General features: G+C 39.9%; 1 protein-coding gene across 1 annotated transcript in view; it reads right to left on the bottom strand.

The window, feature by feature from the left end:
* Positions 1-7289: 7289 nt before the first annotated feature.
* The window catches only part of Atf7ip2 (activating transcription factor 7 interacting protein 2), a 36858-nt gene continuing 18439 nt past the window's right edge, over positions 7290-25708 (bottom strand). Inside the window, exons 8-12 of the mRNA XM_021648409.2 lie at positions 24934-25007; positions 23624-23685; positions 23033-23099; positions 9889-9974; positions 7290-8920 (exon numbers count right to left, since the gene is read on the bottom strand). Coding sequence (XP_021504084.1) covers positions 8510-8920; positions 9889-9974; positions 23033-23099; positions 23624-23685; positions 24934-25007 — 700 coding nt within the window. The 3' untranslated portion in view covers positions 7290-8509. The remainder of the gene's footprint in view (positions 8921-9888; positions 9975-23032; positions 23100-23623; positions 23686-24933; positions 25008-25708) is intronic.

Here is a 25708-nt window from a genome sequence, read left to right as displayed (position 1 = left end):
GCTCCTCCTGGGACAGTATCCCCCTGAAGGCTTTCTTTTTCTGGAATTCAAAGCAACTACAGATTTAGGACAATGACTTACCTCTTATGCTTCCAGTCAATACATAACAGACAGACATACAAGATAAAGGCAGAGATGCCATGCTTTTATCCTGTATTTAGTTACCCCAAACGGGTCCCCATGAGAAGTCAACACTTCTCTGTAAAAATAGCTTCCAAATCAATTATTCTAACTCCATGGACCACAGTCTAAAAGCAGATGCACTTCCTCTACTCTGTCTTCCAACTGGAGCCTGTTAGTGCAAGGTTATTTGTAGCTATTAGAGCTGAAGCCATAGCTGCAGTTACCAATGTTCTCATATGCATATGGAAAGGACTGTGCTGGTTTCAATGAAAATGTCCCTCATAGGCTCATATATTTGAATGCTTAGTCACCAGAAAAGTGGAACTGTTTTGAGAACAATTAGGAGGTGCATCCATGCTGGAGTAAGTGTGGCCTCGTAGGAGGAAGTGAATTACTGGTGGTGGACTCAAGATTTCAAAAGCCCATGCTAAGACCAGTCTGTCTCTCTCTCTCCTGCCTGTGGGTCAGGATGTAAAGCTCTTAGCTACTACTCCAGTACCACTCCTGTCTTCTTCCTGTCATGATGATCACAGACTAACCCTCTGAAACTATAAGCAAGCCCCCAATTAAATGTTTTTTAAAATAAGAATTGTCTTGGTCAGGTGTCTCTTTATAGAGCATAGAGCAGTAACGAAATTGCAGTTAAGGCATAGTAAGTGCCTTTTTCTTGTTTGGATACACGTATGATAGAAAAGTCTTAGACTCTTAAAAACAATATTATGAATAAAATAATGTCACTGTTCCATAAGACAATGATTTTTGTGGCTGGTAAGGCACTGGGGGCGATACCTGGAATTTAGAAGACAAGATTGACATGAGTCAAATTTCTGGAAGAGGAAAGCACAGTGGATAGACACACACACAGACTAGGCTGGCCTTGAGTTTCTGACCCTCCTGCCCAACCTCCGATGTGCAGGGATTATACACTCATTTTATGCAGTGCTGACTATCAAATCCTGGGCCTGTGCACCCTACCAAATGAGCTGCCCTTTAACCCTGAAATTTGTTAAACTGTGTGAGGGATGTCATAATGTTGATCTTTGCCTGGTACTGATTATTGAAGCTTACAAGCTACAAGCATGAAGATGGGTCTTGGAAATCACACAGACTAAGTGCTCCCCAAAAACTGGGGAGGGATGTCAATGTGGGACTTTAGAGCAAAGGAATAGAAGACAGAGGAAACTCCACAAGTTACAAGGAAAGAAAGGTGACAGGTACAGGAAAGCTACCTTGACACTTGGCTACTCTTGATGAATTGCTAGGATTCTAGGCAGCACGTTTATTCTCAGTGGTTATAGTTCTAAATAGAGTGGCTTCATGAACACTAAAACATTTCACACTGAGATAAAAGGTTTTCTTGGAATAGTTGCAGCTACATCCTTTATTGTAAGTTTGTGGTCTTGGTAAAGTCTCTGGACTTGCCAAAGTTATCCCTACAAATACCCACTCCCACACCCTGTTAACAATTCACATGTGGCTGTGGCTCAGGCTGTGCCTAATTCCTGAACCTTGACGTTCCCTGGTTCTACTCTGAAAAGCTCTTTGAATGTTGTTTTTCAACACAAGTTTCTTCTAGACTCATCTTTTACTCCCAATAATTTAATTCTCTCTCTAAATGAAGACCCCAGGGCCAACAAGATTGTTCTGAAGAAAACATGCAAGCCGGACAAGCAGAGTTTAACCTATGACAGAAGAAAACTGATGCCTGAGAGTTGTCCTCTGACCTTCACATGCCAGAAGGCCAGCATGCATGTGCCCCCCAGGATGGTAATAAATTAAATTTTTATAAAATAGAAGATCCTCAGCTTTGATTCAAGCTCTCCCTGCTACAGAAAGTCTTTACAAATGCATTCTCTCCTTATCTAAGGCCACATTTAGTTTTTGTCAGGCGTGAGGGGTTTTTATTACATTAATCTTTTACCCTTTTGTATTTTTAGTAATTCTGTGAGAAAAATTAAACATACTTTGATATTTGAGGTAAGTCACTAAAAATAAACAAACAAAAATAAGAAAAACAGTCCTATCAGACAAGCAAATTCCAGGAGAAGGGAGGGAAGGAGAAAAATAAGCAAACAAAAAAATAATGACCAGAGAAAATATCAAATAACATGTTATAGATAAGTCTCTACAAATGTCAGTATCCATCATGAATGATGCTTGAAGAACCTACCAGATTAAAGCAGTATCAGCTAACTCAGATGCTACAAAGATCCTAGAATGCTTGGCTTCTTCTGACATGGGTGCTTTGGAACTTTGGGGAATATGAACTAAGAGACTTCAGAGGTCTGATGAAGTGCTCTCTCTCATTATTGTTGAGGAAACACATTTAGAAAGGTAAAGCCACTGATTCTAGGGTACATGCCGAATGAAAGCGAAGGGCCAAGAATAGAGTTCAGAGTTAGAGTATTTGTCTCAAATGTGCAAAGCCCTAGGTTCAATCACCCAACACTGCTAAACACAATCAACCAACCGATCAGTTGATTGATTAATCAATCAATCATCCAATTACTAGGAAAACCTGAAGTCAAACCTCCTCCCTACACCTCTGATAGCTATTTTTTTTAATATACTTTAAGATTAGTCTAAGGATCTGGGTATAACGACAGATTCTTTTTAATCCTAGCACTTGGAAGGCAGAGGTAGGTAGATCTTTGAATTCAAGGCCAGGCAGTTACATAGCAAGACCCGTTTCCAGATTAATTAATCAACCAATCAACAAACCTATCTAGGGGGTAAATACTAAATGTTCTCAATCATATGAGGAAGCTAAAACATGTGGATCTCATGGAAGCAGAGGGAATAGTGGTTGAGCAATACAGCTGTTTGAGTGTCATTTGCGACAGTTTATTGTATATTTTTATGAATGTATTAGGAGATGGATATGACAACTAACTACCCTGGTTTACTGATGTAAACTGAACACATGTATCCATAAAGACATGTAATTATATGTCAACTGAAACTATGAGGTGATATGAGGTGATACAAGATTTCATCAGAATTAAGATCTTACCTCACCTCGGTAATAAGAGACCAGCATTGGGGAGTGCATTTTGCCATGCTCTGCTGGAGGTGTGGGAGTCTATGAGTGAGTGCCTTGAGATTCTGAAAGAAAATAATAAACTTCTAAAGCAATGCCACTTCCACAGATAAGTGTGAAGTTGGGGTGTAAAAAGACTTCCACTGCTTTGTCTGCCGTTCCCACTAGGAAAAAGTTCATGTATTATGTTTTTTAAAAAATGTTTTTCTAATCTGGGCATGGTAGTGCATGCCTTTAATCCCAGCACTTGGGAGGCAGAGGCAGGTGGATCTGGCCTGCATGTAGATGGAGTTTCAGGACAGACAAAGCTACACAGAGAAACCCTGTCTCTAGAGAACAAACAAACCAACATAAATAAATCAATAAATGTATGTTTTCTATCCAGATGGCCAACTCTTGTGGTTTCCTTGTCCCAATATACTCGTAATAGGAAACAAAGCAGTTCTCGCCCACTTAGTCCCTATAATCCACCTTTACTTCTAACCATCACTACTAATAAGGGCTTGCTTTCTTTGCTCTATCATCCCACTGTCACTTTCCATTAATCCACTCTTTAAGACTCCCTGGATAGCCTATAAACTTCAGCCTTGGCCCAAAGGGGCCCAGGGGAGATAATCGTAGAACTTTATGGTGTACCTTTCACCGGAAACTTCTCCTGGAGGAGCGCTTGGTCCCTATCTGCTGCAGTCTGGATCTGGAATGGCCACCAAAGGACCCTGTGTTGAAGGCTTGGTCCTCAGTTGATGACACTATGGGGAAATGGTGGCATCTTGATGAAGTATGGCCTGATAGAAAGAAGTGAAATCTTTGGGGCATGATCATGAAAAGGAGTCTGTTTCCTCTTTCATCACATACTTTCATCATAACATACCAAAAAAAGCAACAGAACAGTGGACCACTAACTGAAACATCCAGAATCAATCTTCTTTTTAAAGTTATCTAAGGTGTTTTGTCATGGCAACTGAAAGATGAAGATCAATGTCCAGATGTCCCTACAACAGGAAGCTTGTGCATGTGGGCAGACACTTTCTTACTAAGAGAGCCACGTTCTGATTAGGAGGAATTAGGTTTAACTGTGGTCCAGAGGAGCGGAACAAAGCACATGAAACAGAAACATTTTATTATTCACAGGTCTGTGAGAGAAGAGACGTGAAGATTGGAAGTCAAGAGACATCAGGGTGCTCAGCTGGTGGCAAGAGCATGGAAGTTCTGAGGGACTAAAGACTTTACTGGTATCTAGGACAGACATTACTGAAGCCAGGTTCCCTCAAGTTCTGGTAAATGGCGTTCAAGCTCTACAGGTCATACCCTGAGACTGTGACTGCCATGAGCATCTACTCAGTTGCTACATGGTACAGGGCCAGTCCATCAAGTTGTATCTTGTCATCTCATGTAACCTGTGTATTCAAAGTTCCAAGTCTCATTTAGTAGAACCTGTTAATTTTTTGATTATTTGGGAATTTCACATTATGAACCCCAATAACACTTCCCACACTTCCTCCTAGGTCTGTTCCCCCTCATAACCTTCCTTACAAAAGAAGAAAAGAAGAAGAAAGCTCAAGACCAATTTGTGTTGCCAACAAACTCACTGAAACATGAGTGGCCAGCATCCAACCTCTTAAAGAAAGCTGAGTCCCTTTCTCACCCATATGCCCTCCAGAAGCCATCAATTGTGGAGAGCTATACTTCAGGATTCTTATCACAATTTTTGAAAGTTCTCTTTGATAGCTTTCTTTCTAGGCTGTTTTTTGTTTTTTTGTTTTGTTTTTGCTGGGTGGGAATGGTTAGGGGTTATCACAGAAGCCTTCTATGTCCCTCCTTCTCAACTATGAGTCTGCAGGCATCAATACAACTGCCAAAGTAGCTTCCTTGCTCTTTATAGTCAGCGGGAACATGGACTACAGACACCTACTTGGTTTCTGAATTTAGCACATGCCATGGACCTCAGCATGGTCTCTGGCAGCAGTAGACCACAAGCCATTAACATGGCTTTCTGCTGCACCACTGGCAGCAAACACAATCATGGCCCTTGGCAGCAGCACAAACCAAGAACATCAACATGGCCTCAGGTAGCAACACAGACCACTAACATCAACATAGCATCCAGTGACAGCATGGCCCATGGACATCAACATGGCTTCAGGGGGTAGCAGAGACCAGAGATATCCACATGGCCTTCAGTGGTAAAACAAGTCATGGATATCCAATCCACATGAACCTGGAGCTTCAATACGGCCTTCAATAAGGGCAGCACTGTACATGTTAGTCTTTTGAGGAGGTCCAATCCAGAAAATGAACCATTCACCTTGGACATCCTGTTGTTGCTCAGAATTAGGAGGATCGTAAGGCTGGGTGGTGTGTTCAGGGGCCGAGTCTGCAAAAGCTCCAGGCTGTTGCACACCACTCTGGTGGCCCTACTCAGCAAGGACATGTACTATGTTGCCACCGTTGTCACCCTATCCCAAATGCAGCCTACTCTACTGTGCACTCACTGCTGTTCCTCCACCTCTCCCACTTCTCTATTGCACATCCATTTGTTCTTTGTAGTGGGATTGTTTGAAACTTCAGTGTGTCACGGTGATTTTTTTTTTTTTTTTTTTTTTTTTGCCCAAGCAGCTTTATATGTAAATATTCACTGCAACAAGTGATTGGTCTTCTGAAATACCATAAATACTTTAGTGTTGCCAAGACTTGTCTCAGATATCCTATTGTTGCCCAGAGTCAGGGTGATATTGCCATCCAGAGACAGGTTCAGTTTGAGCTCCTAGCTGCTGCACACCTCCCCAATCTGAGATACTAGGAAAGGTACAGATTTGTCACTCTGATGTGTGTGGCTCTGTTCCATCATCTTTCAATTTCACAAGTCCACTTTTTAAAGGCACCGTCCCTTTTTTGTCTTCTTAGCTATTCCTGATCTATGGCAGGCTGCTGCATCACCATTCTGAGCTTCCACAGGTCTCTCAGACTCCTTGGAGTTCAACAGCAGGAGCCAACTTGTCTTTTTTTCCTTCCAATGCTCTTATGCAACCCACAGGTTGAGAACCACTGTTCTAGAGACCCCAGAATATACCAGACTTGCATTGTTACTCCAGCTTCTGTAACTGAACTTTAACATGGGATCCTAAGGTAGCAAAGACTATGTAAATATTCTTCCATCTATCTAGGCATGACAGCACAGCATCCACACTGTGAACCCAGAAACCGAGCTGTTGGCTTTGAGTCCTGGCTTCAATCTTTTGTGGGGTCAGTGACCATGGCTTCTATGAATTACAGAATAATTTCTCATCTATATAGAGGTGTGTCAAGACAATTTTTATAAGCTATCACAAGCCTAAGCCATAGAGGATGTTGCAATATGTCATCTTTCTCTGCTGCCTATTGTCCAGCAGTCTGCGATTCTGTCCCACCAGCAGCCACCACTCAACATAATCAACGGTGGCTGCCTGGCAAGTTTGGTTGTTGTTTATTGTATTCAAAAGCACTTCCCTCTGAACAAGTACAGCCAACACTGATGGGGTGCTTATTCTCTGTGCTGGGTGGCAGAAATTTTCCTGTACCTCAACTGGTTGTATTCTAGTACCACTGAAGTATCAAGTTGAAAATTCCACTCCAGGTTCCATCAAGAGACAAAAAGTTCTATTTTAGCTCCTTCCTCTAGGTCAGATGGCAGCCTTCCTCTGGGTGTCCTGAGATCCTATCAGCTTTCTAGATACCCTGTTGACTGGTCTGGAGCACACTGTTATCTCAAGTGTTGCATGAACCTCAGGGTGATTCCTTCTATGCCATCTGCCACAAAATGCCTGAAAGCAGGCAGGTCCCCACATCTGGAAGTACTTTCTAAATCTGATTTCCTCCCCCTTAGTTTTTTGAGACAGGGACTCGAATTGTGGCTTTGGCTATACTGGAACTTGCTACGTAGAACAGGCTTGCCCCAAACTCAAAAGATCCACCTGGCTCTGCCTCCCGAGTTTTGGGATTAAAAGCACATACAAACCACCATGCCAGTCCCAACCTGATTCTGGCTGCCCTTGAATTCACAATCCTTCTGTATTAGTCTTCTAAGAGCTGGGAGTCATGTGTATGCCACCACACCTGGCTCAGTCATGTTTCATAAAGACAGGAAAACTCAAAAAAGTAACAGCTTTATTTGTGAAGATGTAGTAGTTACCTCAAACACCAAGGGAAACCACTTCCTGATCATATCTCAGAACTTCCACTGTGTAGCAGAAGAGTGTTTCACTTTAAAACCATGCTGTTTTTAGCTAGATGTGGTGGCACATGCCTATAATCCCAGCACTCAAGTAGGCAAAGGCCAGCCTGGTCTACAAAGCAAGTCCAGGACAGCCAAGGCTACAGAGAAACCCTGTCTTGAAGAACAAAACAAAACCATTAAAAAAAAAATCTCCATTACTAGCTACCTAGTCTCTCTACCAGTGAGGTGGGCATCTCAAGTCTCTCTTGGGCTGCTTGCACCTCACTTCAGTGCTTCTTGGGGGAGAGGTATGCATAGAGCTCTTTTTAGAGCCCTTCAGTGTCTGTTCTCTGAGTGCTGAGGGAAGTCAGGAAATTGGCAAAGAGAGACATTTAGAGAAACTAGGAATCAGCAAATTAAAGTTTCAACTCTAAGAGATTAACTCCATAGTTGAAAAAGCAGGCTGAATGATATACATATATTTTTAATAAGAAGCACTATACATTTTTGTGTACATAGCATACAATGTGTAACAATTTTTTTTTTTTTAAACAGCCAGTTATTACATAGTTCTGGCTGTAACTTTCTATATAGACCACGCTGGTCTTAACTCAGAGATCTATCTGCCTTTTCCTCCTAAGTACTGGGATTAGAGGCATGGCCCACAATGCCTGATTTAATAAATTGTAGTGTTTAGACAAAACCTCCAAGCTGTTTCTCTCAAATGATTGCTAACCAAACAAGAAGACAAAGGGCATAAATCAATAGTGTACTTTAGAGTGAAAACAGGAAGGAGTTGCTGCCTACTAGATCATGGCAGAGATGCATTCCAGGGCTGATCCACCTTTGGCAACTGGTTGGCTTTGCTTATAGCTGATTGTGAAGAACCTGAGATCCTCTGCCACAGCAGCAACTCCAGTCACCAAAGGAACACACAGTGGCAACATGGGTCCATGATACAGTATGTGTCACAGATAACAGAAATACATACTGAATGCAAATTAGAAATACACAAAATTCCAAGACACTTTACAGTACAAAGGGCTCACAAACTGCACATAAAATATTATAATGTACTGTTAGAGAAACATTGTAAACAAAACATTCAAATATGAAAACATGACATGTGCACAACATATAATTACTGAGGACTTCTAGGTAAGATTTTCAGAAAACCCAGAAATAGACTTTATATTACAAAATGGCCCATATCGCCCAAAAATGTCTTTTGACTGGACAGCAAAATAGTATTTGGTGGAAGCTAAAAACTGAGATATGGTGCAGGCCATCGGGAGTGGTAAAGCTTTCATCTCTGCAATTTTCTTCCAAGTCAAATGATTAGAGTTCTCGTAGCATAGGAAGAGGTGGTAGCTCTCCACAGGAGCACACTTGGGGTTGACCTTAGGGATGTTCCATGTCAGAGCAATACTTATGGGCCTCAGCAACCGCTTCACTTTCAGCTCAGGCTTTTGGGGAGGAAGTGTATCTTGGATTTTGTCTGCCATCTCAGGGAGAGGTGGTGGCGGCTCTGGGAGAGGTGGCAGGTGTTCAAATGAATCAAAATCCTACAAACACATTTGCAAAAAAGTTCCTCAAGATCATTTGGTGAGTACACACAAAAGTGGTCAAGTTTAGGTCTACAAAACTACTTCTCATTCTTTAATGTTTCATCAAAGCAATGAAAGTTTATTTCAAGAAAATGAGGTTAGATTCATGTTTTGTGTGTGGGCTGGTACATCTGTCAGCACATGCACACATATGGGTAGGCCAGAGAACAAACTTACATGCTATATTCCTCAGGAGCTGTTCATACTGCTTTGATAAGACAGGAACACTCAGTGGGACCTGGGACTCACTGTGTTAGGCTCGTCTGGCTGGACAGCATACTTCAGGGATCTACTTGTTTCTACCTTCCCAGCACTGGGATTACAACTGAGTACCACCTAACTTGGCTTATTTAGTTTATAACAGTTACAGGAGCAAACTCAGGCCTTCCTGTTTACAGTGAAGTTTAATGACTGAGCCATCTCCTGGGCTCTAGCTCCAATCTTTTCAAAACAGAAGGTGATTTAAGGGCTGAGCTTTGTTTTGAAGGATCCTAGGAACTGGTTCCAGCACCCTGCACTTGCTAGGTAAATGCTCTAGCTCCGAGCCACATTCCAAGCTGTTGCAAGAATGATTTCTATACTGTGGAATATTACTAAACCATAATGAAGTATCAGGCTTTCCAGAGAGCAAACCATCTCATTTCAACATTGTGTTTCTAAACACTGTATTAATTTCTCCAATAACCTCATAAAAAATGGTTATTACTCCTAAAATAAATGAAAAACCGTGTTTGTTTTAATTTCTGTAGTTTCTGGAAATTGTTAACTGAATTCTTTTTATTATAAGTGGATTAACAACAGCACTTTATGAAAAGCCATTAAGGTGTTTCCTAAGCTGAAACGTGGGTCAGATGCTTCCAGAGTAGAACAGACAAATCCTACTCTGCTGGAACGAACATCCTTTACACAGCATTTCAGATTAGTACCTCATCTCCATTTTCTGCCACTGGGATTATTTCTTTTGATCTTAAAACAGCTTTCGAAGACGACTTCAGGGTGAATGCTGGGCTTTCTGTGAACAAGACAATATAATTTAGAGCAAGGGGTGTATCTCAGTAATACCATTAGTGAGGAGGCCCCAGCACTCTGAAAAATAAAATAAATAAGTAAAATTTACCTGGAACAAATTATACAGTGTTAAGCAGTTGTAAAACTTGGGTACAAGGTTACAAATCAAGGTACAGGGGATACAAATACAAAATTCATGTGAATATACACTTTTGATAGAATTTTCTATTAAGATAATAAAAATTCCCTCTAAAAATAGATCCTTCATAATGGAAATAGGAATTTGGTATTTACAAATGGGAGAGGAATCCACAGGAAGAGATAAAAGAGGTAGATATTTCTGATATATCAGTAAGGATGTCTATAACACTAAGCTTCCTATAAATATATAACATACATAAGCTTAAGAATTCAAACAAAAATCCCTCAAGCTCAAAGCATTCTCTCCTGAGGTATGTACTAAGATGGAGGGAATCACATATAAGATATTGTGGGAAAGGGAAAAGGGAAGACAGACATGACAGAAAGATTTAAAAAAAGGGGGGGAATAGAGAAGTTGTGGTGGGAAAGAGGGAAAGGAAGGTGTGTAGTAAGGCTTTTGGCTGGTTTTCATCAGCCAGGTAGAACACATATGGAGAGAATTAAAATGGGTGGAAAGTACACTAGATCAGTAATGAGGACATGAGGGTCTGTCTAGCTGGATACACACATCCCCCACCCCTGACAATCCCACGATGATTTGTTTGTATTGATAATAGTATATATATATGTATATATATATATAATATATATATACATATATATTAAGATTTTATATTTGTCAGATTATTATTTATAGGTGTGTGTGTGTGTATGTTGGAGACAAAGCCTCACTATGTATCTCTGGCTGCCTTGGAACTCAAGAGATCCATCTGCCTCTGCCTTCTAAGTACTGGGATTAAATATGCATGCAACTATGGCCAACTATTTTACAGGTATTAAGAAACCTTCTTAGCTAGACCTAGTGGCGCACCCCTGTAATCCCAGTACTCTGGGAGGCAGAGGCGGGGGATCTCTGTGAGTTTGAGGCCAACCTGGTCTACAAAGCCAGCCTAGAACAGCCAAGGCTACACAGAGAAAGCCTGTCTCAAAAAAACAAAAGAAAGGAACTGTCTTAGAAGAGGTAAACCTTTTTGATTTTAATTTTTAAGAGTGCGTATAGGCTTTCAATGAGACGTTAATTAGTCAAAGTCAGATATGTTAAGACCAAATTCTTCAAATTAATCACCATATATAAAGTGAGAAAAAAACAACCTCTAAAATTTCAAGTAAATAGTTTTATACAAAGAAAAAAATCCTAACATACACAATTTCCCAGGAGTAACACTACTTATTTCAAAATAATAATCAGAGGGGACAAGATGGCGGCACCAGGAGAACATTGCATCTGAGGAGCAAGACAACATTTTCCGTACAGCAACCAAGAGACTGAACCCTGGGCCCTAAAAGAACAGCGATTGTGTTTCCCAGGTGAGAGGAAGCCCCCACGGTGTGGGAATCAGTCGGGTCCACTCTCAGGGCACCCAGCCAGAACCCGGAAGAGATCCCAGGTGACCCAGGCACTAGGTCGCCAGACCAGGGCCACAAGCCTGCATGTCCTGATCACCTTTCCAGGCAGAATGGTGGGCACAAAAACACCAGAGACTGGGAGTCCCAGTCGCAAGAAAAACCCACGGGGAAGGAAGGCATTGGGACTGGCCACGGGTCACCCAGTCTTTACCTGGAAAAAGTCTCGGAGACCTTTGGGTACGAGCCGCCATCACTGAACTGGGCTCAAGCCGCCAGCAAGGCGAGGGGCTGAACGCCCAGCTCTCCGGCATAGACGGAGCTGTGCACCCCAGTGCAACAGAGACTGGGAGTCCCTGTCAGGAGAGGGCCCACAGGAAAGGAAGGAAACAGTGCTGACTTGGGCCACCAGGCTTTGCCTGGAGAAGGTCTCGCAGACCGTTGAGTATGAGCCGCCATCACTGAAGTGGGCCCAAGCAGGGAGCACAGAGAGTTGTTGGGAGCCCAGCTCTCCAGCATAGACAGAGTTGTGTGCCCCAGGGTAAGAGAGACTGGGAGTCCCTGTTGGAAGTAAACCCCACAGGGAAGGAAGGAAATGGGGACCTGAATTAGGTCATCCAGTATATCCCTGGGAAAGGTCCCGCAGACTAGCGGGCGGGCGCTCCCAGCCCAGAGACCTGCTTTGTACCAACTATTCCTCACAGAGAGAACTGTGCGCCCCAGGACACCAGAGACTTGGAGTCACTGTCTGGAGAAACCCTCACAGGAAACAAAGGGAATGGACTTAGGCCACCCAGTATATCCCCGGGAAAGGTCCCCCAGACTGGCTTAACCCAGAGACCTGCTGTGCACCAGATAGCCTGCTGTTACCAGGAGAGCAGTACTCACCCGCCACAGATTACCGCTTGGGTACAGGGGCACAGAGCCCCAACCTCAGACCTACAAAAGCCAGGGATCCCCAAGATCAACCCCCAGATACTGCTGAAAGGGGCAACCAGTTATCCCTAACAAAACTGACCAAACCAAGGGACACACAGGTTACAGCAGCAGCTCACTAAATTTACAGCAGGAAAACCAGAAGCAGGGCAGCTGTCTGCAGGACTTCTCCAGGTGAGAGGAGAGCCCTCTCGACTAACAAGGACCAGTTACCACTCAGGTCTCTATGCCTGAAGTGAGCTGTGGCAACTCCTGAAAAACACCAGCCACACAGTGACTATACCCAAAAAGCTGAGGAAAAACCATTTTCCTGCCAAAGGGATTCTCTCCACCACAGGATTCCAGGAACCACCAGAAACTAACTCCAAACACTTACAATAGCCCAATGAGTATTGTAAAGCTCAACCAACTAAAGACAGAGCAATATGGCAGCTCCAGAACCCAGTTATCCAGGGGCAAGTAGCCCTGGACACCCAGCATAAATGAAATTCAAGAAGATAACCTAACATCTATGCTCATGAAGAGAATAACAGAGGAAACAAATTCAATGCTTAAAGACCTAGAGGAAGATAAACTCAAACAGATTATTGCCACCCGTAAAGAAATACAGGAAGATAAAAACAATCAGATTATGGCCATCCATAAAGAAACAAAAGTAGATAAAGAAACACAGATTATGGCATCGGTGAAGAAATACAGGAAGTTGCAGCCAAACAGTTTCTGGCCTTTAGAGAGGAAATACTTAAATCACTGAAAGAAATAACAGAAACAGAAGATTGTTCAAAAAACAGCTGAAGGAATTGAAGGAAACACAGGAAAATAGTCAGACAGGTGAAGGAAATCAACAAAATGGCTCAAGACCTAAAGATAGAATTGGAAAAATTAAAGAAAACACAAATGGAGGAAATTGTGGAGAGAAAGAACTTAGGGAAGAAAACAGGAACTACAGAGATAAGCATAACCAACAGACTAAAAGAGATGGAAGAAAGAATCTCAGGTGTGGAAGATACAATAGAAGAAACCAATGTATCTGTCAAAGAAAATGTTAAATCTAAAAAATTCCTGACACAGACCGTCCAAGAAATCCAAGGCAACATAAAAAGACAAAACCTAAGAATTATAGGTGTAGAGGAAAAAGAAGATTCACTCCTCCGAGGCCCAGAAAATATTTTCAACAAAATCATTGAAGAAAATTTCCCCAACTTAGAGGAGTGGCCAATAAGAATACAAGAGGCCTACAGAACACCCAATAAATTAGACCAGAACAGAAAATCCTCCCACCAAATAATAATCAAAACAGTAAGTATACAGAACAAAGAAAAAATACTAAAAGCTGCAAGGAAAAAGGCCAAGTAACATATAATGGCAAACCCATTAGAATCACACCTGACTTTTCAACAGAAACTATGAAAGCCAGAAGGGCCTGGACGGATATCATGCAGACCCTAAGAAAACACAGATGTGAGCCCAGGCTAGTATACCTAGCAAAACTCTAAATCCTCATAGACGGAGAAAACGACATTCAATGACAAAAACAAATTTCAACAATACCTACATACAAATCCAACATTACAGAAGACACTAGAAGGGAAAAATACAACCCAAGAAAACTAGCTACTTTCAAGGAAACACAGGAAATAATTAACCTCAGTACAGTAAAACAAAAAGCAACAGGGCACACAACCTTATGACCACAGTCAACATCAAAATCAAAGAATCTAAAAGCCACTGGTCATTAATCTCTCTCAACATCAATGGACTTAATTCTCCAATAAAAAGACACAGACTAACAGAATGGATGCGTAAACAAAACCCAGCAATCTGTTGCATACAAGAAACACACCTAAGTCACAAAGATAAGACATTACTTGAGGATGAAGGGTTGGAAGACAGCTTTCTAAGCAAATGGACCCAAGAAGCAAGCAGGAGTAGCCATTCTAATATCCAATAAAATAGACTTTCAACCAAAATTAATCAAAAGAGATGGGGAAGGACACTTCATACTCATCAAGGGAAAATTCCACCAGGAAGACATCACAATCCTGAACATCTATGCCCCAAATACAAGGGCACCCACATTTGTAAAAGAAACATTGATAAAATTTAAGCCACACATAGATCCCCACACATTAGTAGTGGGAGACTTCAACACCCCACTTTCAACAAAGGAAAGGTCAACAAAACAGAAGTTAAACAAAGAAACAAAGTCTCTAACAGAAGTCATGAATCAAATGAATCTCACAGACATTTACAGAACTTTACACCCAAACACAAAAGAATTTACCTTCTTCTCAGCACCTCATGGAACCTTCTCCATCTAGATGGTCACAAAGCAAGCCTCATCAGATACAAAAAGATTGAAATAATCCCTTGTATCCTGTCTGATCACCATGGAATAAAGCTGAACCTCAACAACAACAGAAATAGCAAAAAGCCTACACACACATGGAAACTGAACAACTTACTACTAAATGACAGCTGGGTCAGGGAAGAAATAAAGAAATTAAAGTCTTCCTAGAACTCAATGAAAATGAAGACACACATACCCCAACTTGTGAGACACAATGAAAGCACTGCTAAGAGGAAAGTTCGTAGCACTAAGTGCCTTCAAGAAGAAATTTGAGACAGCTCATTCAAGCAACTTAATGGCTCACTTAAAAACCCTAGAAAAAGAATAAGCAGACACACCAAAAAGGAGTAGACAGGTGGAAATAATCAAACTCAGGGCTGAAATCAATCAATTAGAAACAAATAAAACAATTCAAAGAATCAATGAAACCAAGAGCCGGTTCTTTGAGAAAATCAACAAGATAGACAAACCCTTAGCCAAGCTAACTAAAAGGCAGAGAGACACCATCCAAATCAACAAAACCAGAAATGAACAGGGGGACATAACGACAGACACTGAGGAAATCCAAACAATCATTAGGACTTATTTCAAAAGTCTATATGCCACAAAATTTGAAACTCTAAATGAAATGGACAATTTTCTTGATCGATTTGACTTACCAAAGCTGAATCAGGACCAGGTGAATCAATTAAATAGTCCTATATACCCCAAGGAAATAGAAGTGGTCATTGAAAGTCTCCCATCCAAAAAAAGCCCAGGACCAGATGGTTTCAGCGCAGAATTCTACCAGACCTTCAAAGAAGAGCTAACTCAAGTTCTCTTCAAACTATTCCACAAAATAGAAACAGAAGGAACATTACCAAACTCATTCTATGAAGCCACAGTCACCTTGGTACCTAAACCTCACAAAGACCCCCCAACAAAGAAAGAGAATTTCAGGCGAATCTCCCTTATGAACATTGATCAAAAATACTCAACAAAATACTTGCAAACTGAATACAAGAACACATCAAAGATATCATCCACTATGACCAAGTAGGCTTCATCCCAGGTATGCAGGGGTGGTTCAATATACGGAAATCCATCAATGTGATCTACCATATTAACAAACTGAAAGAAAAAAACCACACGATGATCTCCTTAGATGCTGAAAAAGCATTTGACAAAATCCAACATCCATTCATGTTTAAAGTATTGGAGAGATCAGGGATACAAGGCACATATCTAAACATAGTACAGGCGATATACAGCAAGCCTATAGCCAACATCAAACTGAACAGAGCGAAACTTAAAGCATTCCTACTGAAATCAGGGACAAGACAAGGCTGCCCACTCTCTCCATATCTCTTCAACATAGTTCTGGAAGTCCTTGCTAGAACAATAAGACAGTTTAAGGAGATCAAGGTGATACAAATTGGAAAGGAAGAAGTCAAATTATCACTATTTGCAGATGATATGATAGTATACCTGAAGCACCCCAAATATTCTACCAGGGAACTCCTACAGCTGATAAATACCTTCAGCAAAGTGGCTGGATACAAAATTAACTCAAAAAAATCAGCAGCCCTCCTGTATACAAAAGACAAAAAGGCTGAGAAAGAAATTAGAGAAACAACACCCTTCACTATAGCCACAAATGACATAAAGTGGAACCCTAACCAAGCAAGTCAATTCTCTGAAGAAAGAATTAGAAGAAGATATGAGAAGATGGAAAGATCTCCCATGCTCATGGCTTGGCAGGATTAACATAGTAAAAATGGCCATTTAACCAAAAGCAATCTACAGATTCAATGCAATTCCCATTAAATTGCCAACACAATTCTTTACAGACCTGGAAAGAAAAATTCTCAACTTCATATGGAATAACAAGAAACCCAGAATTGCTAAAACAATCCTCTAAAATAAAAGATCTTCTGGATCTTTTTTAAAAGATCTTCTGGATCCATCCCTGATTTTAAGCTGTACTATAGAGCAACAGTTATAAAATCTGCATGGTACTGGCATAGAAACAGAATGGTGGATCAATGGAACTGAACAGAAGACCCAGAAATAAACTCACACATTTATGGACACCTGATCTTTGACAAAGATGCCAAAACCATACAATGGAAAAAAGATAGCATCTTCAACAAATGGTGCTGGTCTAACTGGATGTCTACATGAATAAAAATGCAAATAGATCCATACTTATCACCCTGCACAAAACTAAAGTCCAAGTGGATCAAAGACCTCAACATAATACCAGACACATTAAATAGGTTAGAAGAAAAAGTGGGAAAGACCCTAGTACTCTTGGTACAGGAGACAACTTCCTGAACAGAACACCAACAGCACAGGCTCAATAAATGGGACCTCATGAAACTGAAAAGCTTCTGTAAAGCAAAGGACACCATCATCAAAACAAAACGACTGCCTACAGATTGGGAAAGAATCTTCAACGATTTATCTGACAGAGGGCTAATATCCAGGATATATATAGAATTAAAAGAAGCTCAAAAGCAGCAAACCAAGTAATCCAATTAAAAAATGGGGAAAAGAGCTAAACAGAGAATTCTCTGTAGAGGAATATCGAATGGCAGAAAAACACTTAAAGAAATGCTCAGCGTCATTAGCCATTAGGGAAATGCAAATCAAAACGAAGCTAAGATTTCACCTTACATCCATCAGAATGGCCAAGATGAAAAACTCGAGAGACAACACATGCTGGAGAGGTTGTGGAGAAAAGGGAACCCTCCTCCACTGCTGGTGGGAATGTAAACTTGTACAACCACTCTGGAAAGCAATCTGGCGCTCTCTCAGACAACTAGGAATAGCGCTTCCTCAAGATCCAGCCGTACCACTCCTTGGCATATATCCAAAAGGGGCTCAAGTACACAATAAGGACATTTGCTCAACCATGTTTGTAGCAGCTTTATTTGTAACAGCCAGAAGCAGGAAACAGCCCAGATGCCCCTCAACTGAAGAATGAATGCAGAAATTGTGGTATATCTACAAAATGGAATATTACTCAGCAATGAAATATAAGGAAATCATGAAATTTGCAGGTAAATTCGTGGTGCCTGGAAAGGATCATCCTGAGTGAGCTGTCCCAGTAGCAGAAAGACACACGCGGTATATACTCACTCATATAGACATACAACATAGGATAAACCCACTAAAATCTGTACATCTAAAGAAACTAATCAAGAGAGAGGACCCTGACTAAAATGCTCAATCCCCATCCCGAAAGGCAAAGAGGATAGACATCAGAAGAAGAAACTAGGAAACAAATTAGGAGCCTCCCACAGAGGGCCTCTGAAAGGCTCTGCCCTGCAGACTATCAAAGCAGATGTTGAGACTTATGGCCAACTGTTGGGCAATGTGCATGGTATCTTATGTAAGAAGTGGGAAATAGGAAAGATCTGGAGAGAACAGAAACTCCACAAGGAGAGCAACAGAACCAGAAATTTGAACACAGGGGTCTTCCCAGAGACTCATACTCCAGCCAAGTACCATGCATGGAGATAACCTAGAACCCCTGCAGATGTAGCCAATTGCAGTGTAGTGTCCAAGTGGGTTACATAGTAATGGGAAGAGGGACTGCCTCTGACATAAACTGATTGGCCTGCTCTTTGATCACCTCACCCTGAGGGTGGAGCAGCCTTACCAGGCCACAGAAGATGACAATACAGCCACTCCTGATGAGATCTGATAGACTAGGACCAGAAGGAAGGAGAGGAGGACCTCCCCTATCACTGGAATTGGGGAGGGGCAAGCATGAAGAAAGGAATGGGAGGGTGGGATTGGGAGGGGAGGAGGGAGGGGCTTATGGGGGGATACAAAATGAATAAAGTATAATTAATAAAAATAAAGAAAAAAAAAGAAAAATAATAATAATCAACAAGCCCTGGACAAATATAAACCAAGAAAAACTCAACTTTGTGTTGGTAAGAAACAGGACTTCTACCCACTAGTTGGTATTTGTTATTATTAGTGATGACAATGTCTAAACAGGTGAAAACTGTGACCTTTAGTTTCAACTTAACCTTTTAATGTTGTATTTTTTAAATGACTTAGAGATATAATTTATACCCAAGATACAATCTAAGTTTTGACATACATCCTTTTGAAACTTGATAACACTAAAACAACATACTTTAATCTATCCACTCTAAAGCTCTTCCTCGTCTGTGCTTGTTTTTTGAGACAAAGTCTCACACAGCTCACTATAGCCCTGAACTCCTGATCCTGTTGCTCTTTATCCTGAGTACTAGCATGCAACATCATGTCCAGTTTATCCACAGAATAGTATCTTTTTTCAATTTATCTCATTTCTGATACCACAGAATCAATGGTTTGTTGTCACTAAATGTTATATACAAAAACTGGGTAGTGGTGCCTTTAATCCAAGGGGGACCCTGTGAATTTGAGGCCAACCTGGTCTACAGAGTGAGTTCTAGGACAGGAAAGGCTACACAGAGACCCTATCTCAAAAAGAAATCTCTCTAATATACATATATATTGGAGAGATATTTGTTAATATATATATCAAGAATATATATATTGAAAAATATATATATTCTTTTTCTTTTTTAGATATATCTCAGTGATAGCACTTGACTGGCATACATGGCCAAGGAATCAATATCTAGCAATAAAAAAAAAAAAAAAAAAAAAAAAAAGATTTGCCATTTCTAGAATTTCACATACTGAATTACACAAATACAGGCTTATTTTACCAGTGTGTATAATTATACATAGGCTGCATACATAAACATTTTGTTTATTGATTAAGTTATATAATAAGTGTGTGTGTGTGTATATATATATATATATTCATTCATCAGTAGGCTTTGAGCTGTTTCTAGTTTTGACCTATTATAAACAAAAGTATTATAAAAATTTATGCTTTTACTGTTTGTAGCTATAATCCCAGCATTTGGAAAACTTATGTGAAACTTGAAATTAAGGGCCAGACTATTTAATGAGATAATGTCAAATCAAGTCTGTTTAGATATAGGTTTTCATTTCTCTTGGATAAAGAAGACCAGACCAGTCCAGTCATAAGACTGACAAGAAATATTTTAAGAAATTGCCAAACTAAGTAGGTTAGCTATTCTTAGTTACAAAGAATCCCAAGTTGCTACATGCCCTCACCAACACACCATACCTCTATTTGCCTATTCTTTTGGATATACCCTATTTCCCATCATGGCTTTACTTTCCCTAATGATAACACTACTTAGGACATGTCTTTTGCTCACTTATTTCCTTATTTCTATCAAAGTAATTGTCTTCCTCCTTTGGATTCAGTTTTGTTTTTTTGTGGAGTCTCTTGGCTGGGGTATTCTGAAAATTCCATTTTATTGCCGTTACAGGTTTATCATTATTTTACTTGAAGTATACCATATCCATCCTTACTGTGCACAATCTGGTTAACATTTTTTAATATGGATCCACTTTTTCTTGTTTCTTTTTTTTTTTTTTTTTTTTTTTTTTTTTTTTCTGTGGGTCTTGGCTGTCCTGGACTCAGTTTGTGGAATGAACCATTTTTCAGTTGTTATTTTAGTTCCTTTAATGAACTTCCTTTAGGGCTGGGGAGACGGTTCAGTGGCTAACATGTTTCCTATGCATGAGGATCTGAGTTTGCATTCCTAGCAGTCACATGAAAACTGGGCACAAGCATCTGTACGCCTAGCACTGGGGATGTGGAGACAGGTATATCCATAGGGCTTCCTGGACAAGTCTAGCTAAAATGGTGAGCTCCAGATTTAGTGAGAGACTGTTAAAAACTCCTGACATAAACTTCTGGCCTCTATAATATTCACAAGTACACGTGTACACACACAAACATACAATCTTTATTTCTTGACATCCTTTATTATTAATACTTTTTTTTATTTCTGCAGAAAAGATCTGCTAGCAACAAATTTTGCTTATCTGAAAGGCTTTGTTTTTCGAGACAGGGTTTTTCTGTGTAGTCTTGGCTGTCTTTGTAGACCAGACTGGCCTCAAAGTTAAGGGATCCACCTGCCTTTGCCTCCCCATATGCTGGGAACCAGCTTCTGAAAAAGTCTTAATATTGCTTTTATTTTTGCTTTTGAGACAGGGTCTTACATTGTCCAGATTAGCCTTAATTCCTAATCCTCCTGTCTCCAACTCTCAAGTGATGGAATCACAGGTGTATGCACCATTACTGTCTCATTTTTCAAAGAAATGGAGATTAAGAATTCAAGGTTGATACTTTTTTTTCCTTGAAATTTCTACAGTTCATTAGTTTTTTTCTGTGACAGGCCAAAGGTTCCTCCATCTTGTCTCATTTGGAGTCATCTTTGATTTAACCTGAAACTGATGCTCCCAGCCCCTTTTCTATACCAACCATGAAAACTCAGAATTGAAATGCCTAGATAACTGCATATTTTTGGTTTCTGAAACTGCTTGCTTGCTTTACTCGTGTAACTGCCAACCAGGATGTTGTTTTTCTATATTCTTGGGCTCTAAAAGCTCTCTGTAAAATGCATTTGAGGCTTTTCTGTGAGAAGTGTGTTTCTCCCAGGTAGTCCTGGACGGCTTAATACAGACTATCAATTTAGAGGGTCATGCTGAGTAGTCTTTGGGTCTCTAACCCACAACGATCTCCTGAGACATCATATCACCATGGCAGATCACACCGAAAATCCTTTGCCCATCTTGCTTTTTGCAGCACCAGTGTTGGCCTTTGTAACCATCCCACTCCACTCCATCCCCAGTAACCCTTTCATTCAAATCTTGCATCCCCTTTGCTGTTTTCTTAAGCACCCCCCCCATTTTTGTTTGTTTCTCTTTTTTGCTCATATAGGGCATGTCTTGAAAAACCTGTGTTTAGGTTTGTTTTTCCTTTGCAAAATCCAAAGAATCATAAATCATGCTGAAGTCAGTAGTTTTGCTGCCACCAAAATGAGTTCTAAGTCAAAATAAATATAAAGAAGCCATCTGGTGTGGCTTCATACATCTTGACTGCTTTTCTGTGTTCAGTCCTAGTCTTTCCAGGGTGAAGGACACTTGTTTGATCTTGAAGCAGATAGAGGCCATGAACTTCCTGGTCTAAACAGTCTCATTCTTGATGGCAGTGTTTACCCTTCTCCAACCCTTTAATGATGCTGTTCTCTTTCTTCTTACACTCAGCTATGGCTGAGAAATCTATAAAGCCTTTGTTCTACTTTTGGGGGTGGGGGTGGGGTTCAAGACAGGGTTTCTCTGTGTAGACTTGGCTGGCCTTGAACTCTCAAGAGATCCCCCTGCCTCTGCTTCCCTGAGTGCTGGGGTTACAGCCATGGCACCCAGCTGTTTTACTTTTATTGTTTTTTTTTTTTGCTCTTTTTAAAAAATTTTGTATCCCCCGCCTGTGTCCCCCTCCCTTGTCTCCTCCCAATCCTACCCTCCCTCCCTCTTCAGCCCCTATATATTTTCTTTTTTTTAAAGTATGGAAACTATTCGTTTGTATGCTATCCTGGTACACAGGCTATGCCAATCACTTTTGTATTGGTTGGTTCAATGTTAACATATATAATTTTTTTCACCAGTTTTCAAGAAAATGAGGTGTTGATATGGTATTCTCAGTTTTGATTCTGCTTGGAGTTGACTGAATATCTTGGCCGTGCAGATCATACATCTCAGTATTCAGAATGAGACTATATGATTGACTTCCAATCCCACAAAATTATATATATATATTGGCTCAAACTTGGGGAACAAGTTTGAGCCAATATATACAAGTTCAATTCCTATTGAATAGTGACAAGAACTGTTCTCACTATTCTTCATTTTCATACATGATATAACTCTGGGTACAGCCTCTGGCACTATTGTTATGGTTAAAAAAAAAAAAATTGTGTGCCACAGGGAAAAGAGACTCAGAGTAGCCCAACAACCTAAATTTCCTCCAAGAGATTACAATACATCCATACCTGGGCTATTACTAGACCATAAAGAGAAAGATGTTATTGATACAAAACAACATGAATAACCTGCCAAAGAACCATACAGAAAGAAGTCAATCTCAGGGTGGATATTGCATAATCACACTGAAATTACCTAATCATAGAGAAAAAAAGCAGATTATGGTCACCAGTAATGGGGTAGTTGCCATGTATGTCTTTAAAGGGGTAGCATGAGAGCCCCTTGCAATGACAGAATAATTCTGTAATTTCTGGTACAGTCACACAAACCCACATACATTTTCTTAGAAAGAAAGACGTAAAAGAATCCTTTACCTTTGCTGTAGTTGCTTAGGTCTTCTCTTGTCAAGTCAATAACAAAATCAAGTTTCTTCTCTACAGCCTTAAGAATTTTTGTAAAAAAAAATTAAGTTTAACAGCAGAAAATGTTTTGAAAATATAAAAACACATTTTTATTTTTCAGTGCTAAGGATTGAACCTTGGCCTTGACTGCATTCATGTTCAGCACCACTAAGTTAGCCCTAGTTCCTCCTAATAATTAGAAGCTGGGCACTCAATATTCTTTAAGTAACTTATAGTTTAATTTAACTCTACTATAGATACTCATAAAATGCTTAAGTGTCTCAAAATACAGTTAAGAACCTCAATGAACTGGTAAATGTGTGTAGCTCATTGATGTAGCTGCTTGTTTTTCAGTGTGCAAGGTGGACTAGAATCTGGATATGCAAACTACTCTTATATTTTTGTCACTCCCCTCACCCTCTCTGAAGAAGGGGCAGTGAAAGGGCAATTCACTGTAGAGTTTTGGTGCACCTAGACAAAGAGTGGATAACAAACTTCCCACAACATGCTCTAACACTGGAGATCATATAGTGTGAACATTCAGAGACAGCAACTGTTACTCACCTCAACTTCAATTACGGCATTAGGTAAGTTATGGTCATTTCTTGATTTATTTTTCCCAATTTCTAGAAGGAATAAAAAAAATCACCAATACATCAATTAAATCAAATAATGACAAGGATACTAATTCACTATATAATAAAAAAATCTAAACTTATCTCTAAAACTGATAAGCTAATTTACTAGTATGGTTTACAACCATACTAGTAAATTCCTGCCTTTCAAAGTCTGAATGTTAGGGCCTGAAATTGTGACATGCTTTTCACAGTATCTTTAAGTATAGTGCTTGAGGAGAACCTTCCTGGAATGTACAGTTCTCCACTTCTTTGGAGCTCTTCAATTTACAAACTGTTGAGATAAACATTGTTTTACATGTGGGGTGGAGGGAGTGCAAAGCGTTCTGCTATTAAGATATAATATCCAACACAGCAAGACATGACACAAACACAGGGAATTTTAAGAAATTGTGGGAGAGCAATATGGCTCTTGTAGAGTTAGGAAAGTTAAGAAAATTTTCTACAAAACCAAGTGTGTGGCACATGCTTGAAGAAAGTGGAGGCAGATAGGTCAGAAATTCAAAGTTTTTCTTACTTACACAGAGAGTTCATATCTTGTGAATGAGTGTTATACACATAAAAGCAGACACAATTTAAGCAGAGTTCTACAAAAACAACCTATCTCATTTTAAAAGTTGTGTTTTTTTAAACAGAGACAAACTCTAAAACTAAAAGTAATTTAAAAAAATTTTAGAAATAAAGAACTTTTAATCTAAAATAGGTTATAGTAACACAAAGACAAATTAACACTACCACCAACAAAAGACCAAAGCAAACAAAAAAGAGATACACAAAAATAATTTTAAGCTCTAAGTCATTAGAACAACACAGTAAAGAAGCAAAAGGCCTTAAGCTGAAGATACGAGAGTAAAAGAAATTTTAATTTCTTTCAATTTAACTAATAAAATCATTGATTTCTTTTTAGGTATTAACAGTTTATAATCGCAAATATAAACCAGAAGACTTTGAGTAGAAAATAGAGCTGGAAAGATGGCTCAGAGGTTAAGGGTACATGCTGCTCTTCCAGAGGATCAGATAACCTGCATGAGGTGGTTCATAACTGCCTGCCACTACAGTTCCAGAGGGATCAATGTCCTCACTGGCCTCTCAGAGCATCCATGCACATGAAACATACATGCACACAGACAAACATACAAACACAGAAATGAAAATAAAAGTCTTTTAAAAAGCCACTGTTCGTAATTTTTAACCTGATTTGATAGTTTGATAGATCATATTCTAATTATTGTAAGATACCTGTTGGATCAGAGGTAAAAGAAGCTGTCAAATTAGGATGTTCCACAGAAATCAGCATAACATCATCAGTGTTACTTAAAAAAAAAAAAAAAGGAATGAATTATCAGGTTTAAACATGCAGTTAATGGTCAGAATTCTTCTAATTTTTATTTACTGACTTTTATTAGAGTTCAGAGGACAACTTGTGCAGATTGGTTCTCTCCTTCTGTGGAGATCATGTGGATCTGGGGCACAAACTCAGGTAATTAGGCTCAGCAATAAGCACTTTCACTTGCTGAGTTGTAAGGCCAGCCCTCATAAATGTTTAAAATGAATAACTATGGGGGAAAGAGAATAAAAATCAAATATTCAACAAAGCCATGTACTATCAATTCATTTACATGATCCATAAGTACAGCGAGGGCTGGTAAGATGGCTCAACAGGTTAAGGTACTTGATGCCAAAGCTTGTTGACCTGAATCCAATCTCTGCAACCGATACAGTGGAAAGACAGAACTCTCATGTGCTGTCCTCTGATATCCACAAGTGACAAACCACACACAAACACCCACAAAATAAATGTTGGTTCTTGTTGTATAAACTACAGGGAAATCTAGTAATAGTTAAGTAAAACAAATAGTTACAATAAAATATACTAAATACCAGACACACTGTTCTGTTCATAAAAAATATTTACAACTGAAAAAAATAAAAGACCCATAAATACACTGACTATTAAAGGATATATAACTCTGAGGTTGGGCATGCCACACACCTGTGATCCCAGCACTCAGGA

The sequence above is a fragment of the Meriones unguiculatus genome, chromosome 11, assembly GCF_030254825.1.
Source record: "Meriones unguiculatus strain TT.TT164.6M chromosome 11, Bangor_MerUng_6.1, whole genome shotgun sequence".
Taxonomy (NCBI): Eukaryota; Metazoa; Chordata; class Mammalia; order Rodentia; family Muridae; genus Meriones; species Meriones unguiculatus.
This window is presented reverse-complemented; position numbering and strand designations above follow the sequence as displayed.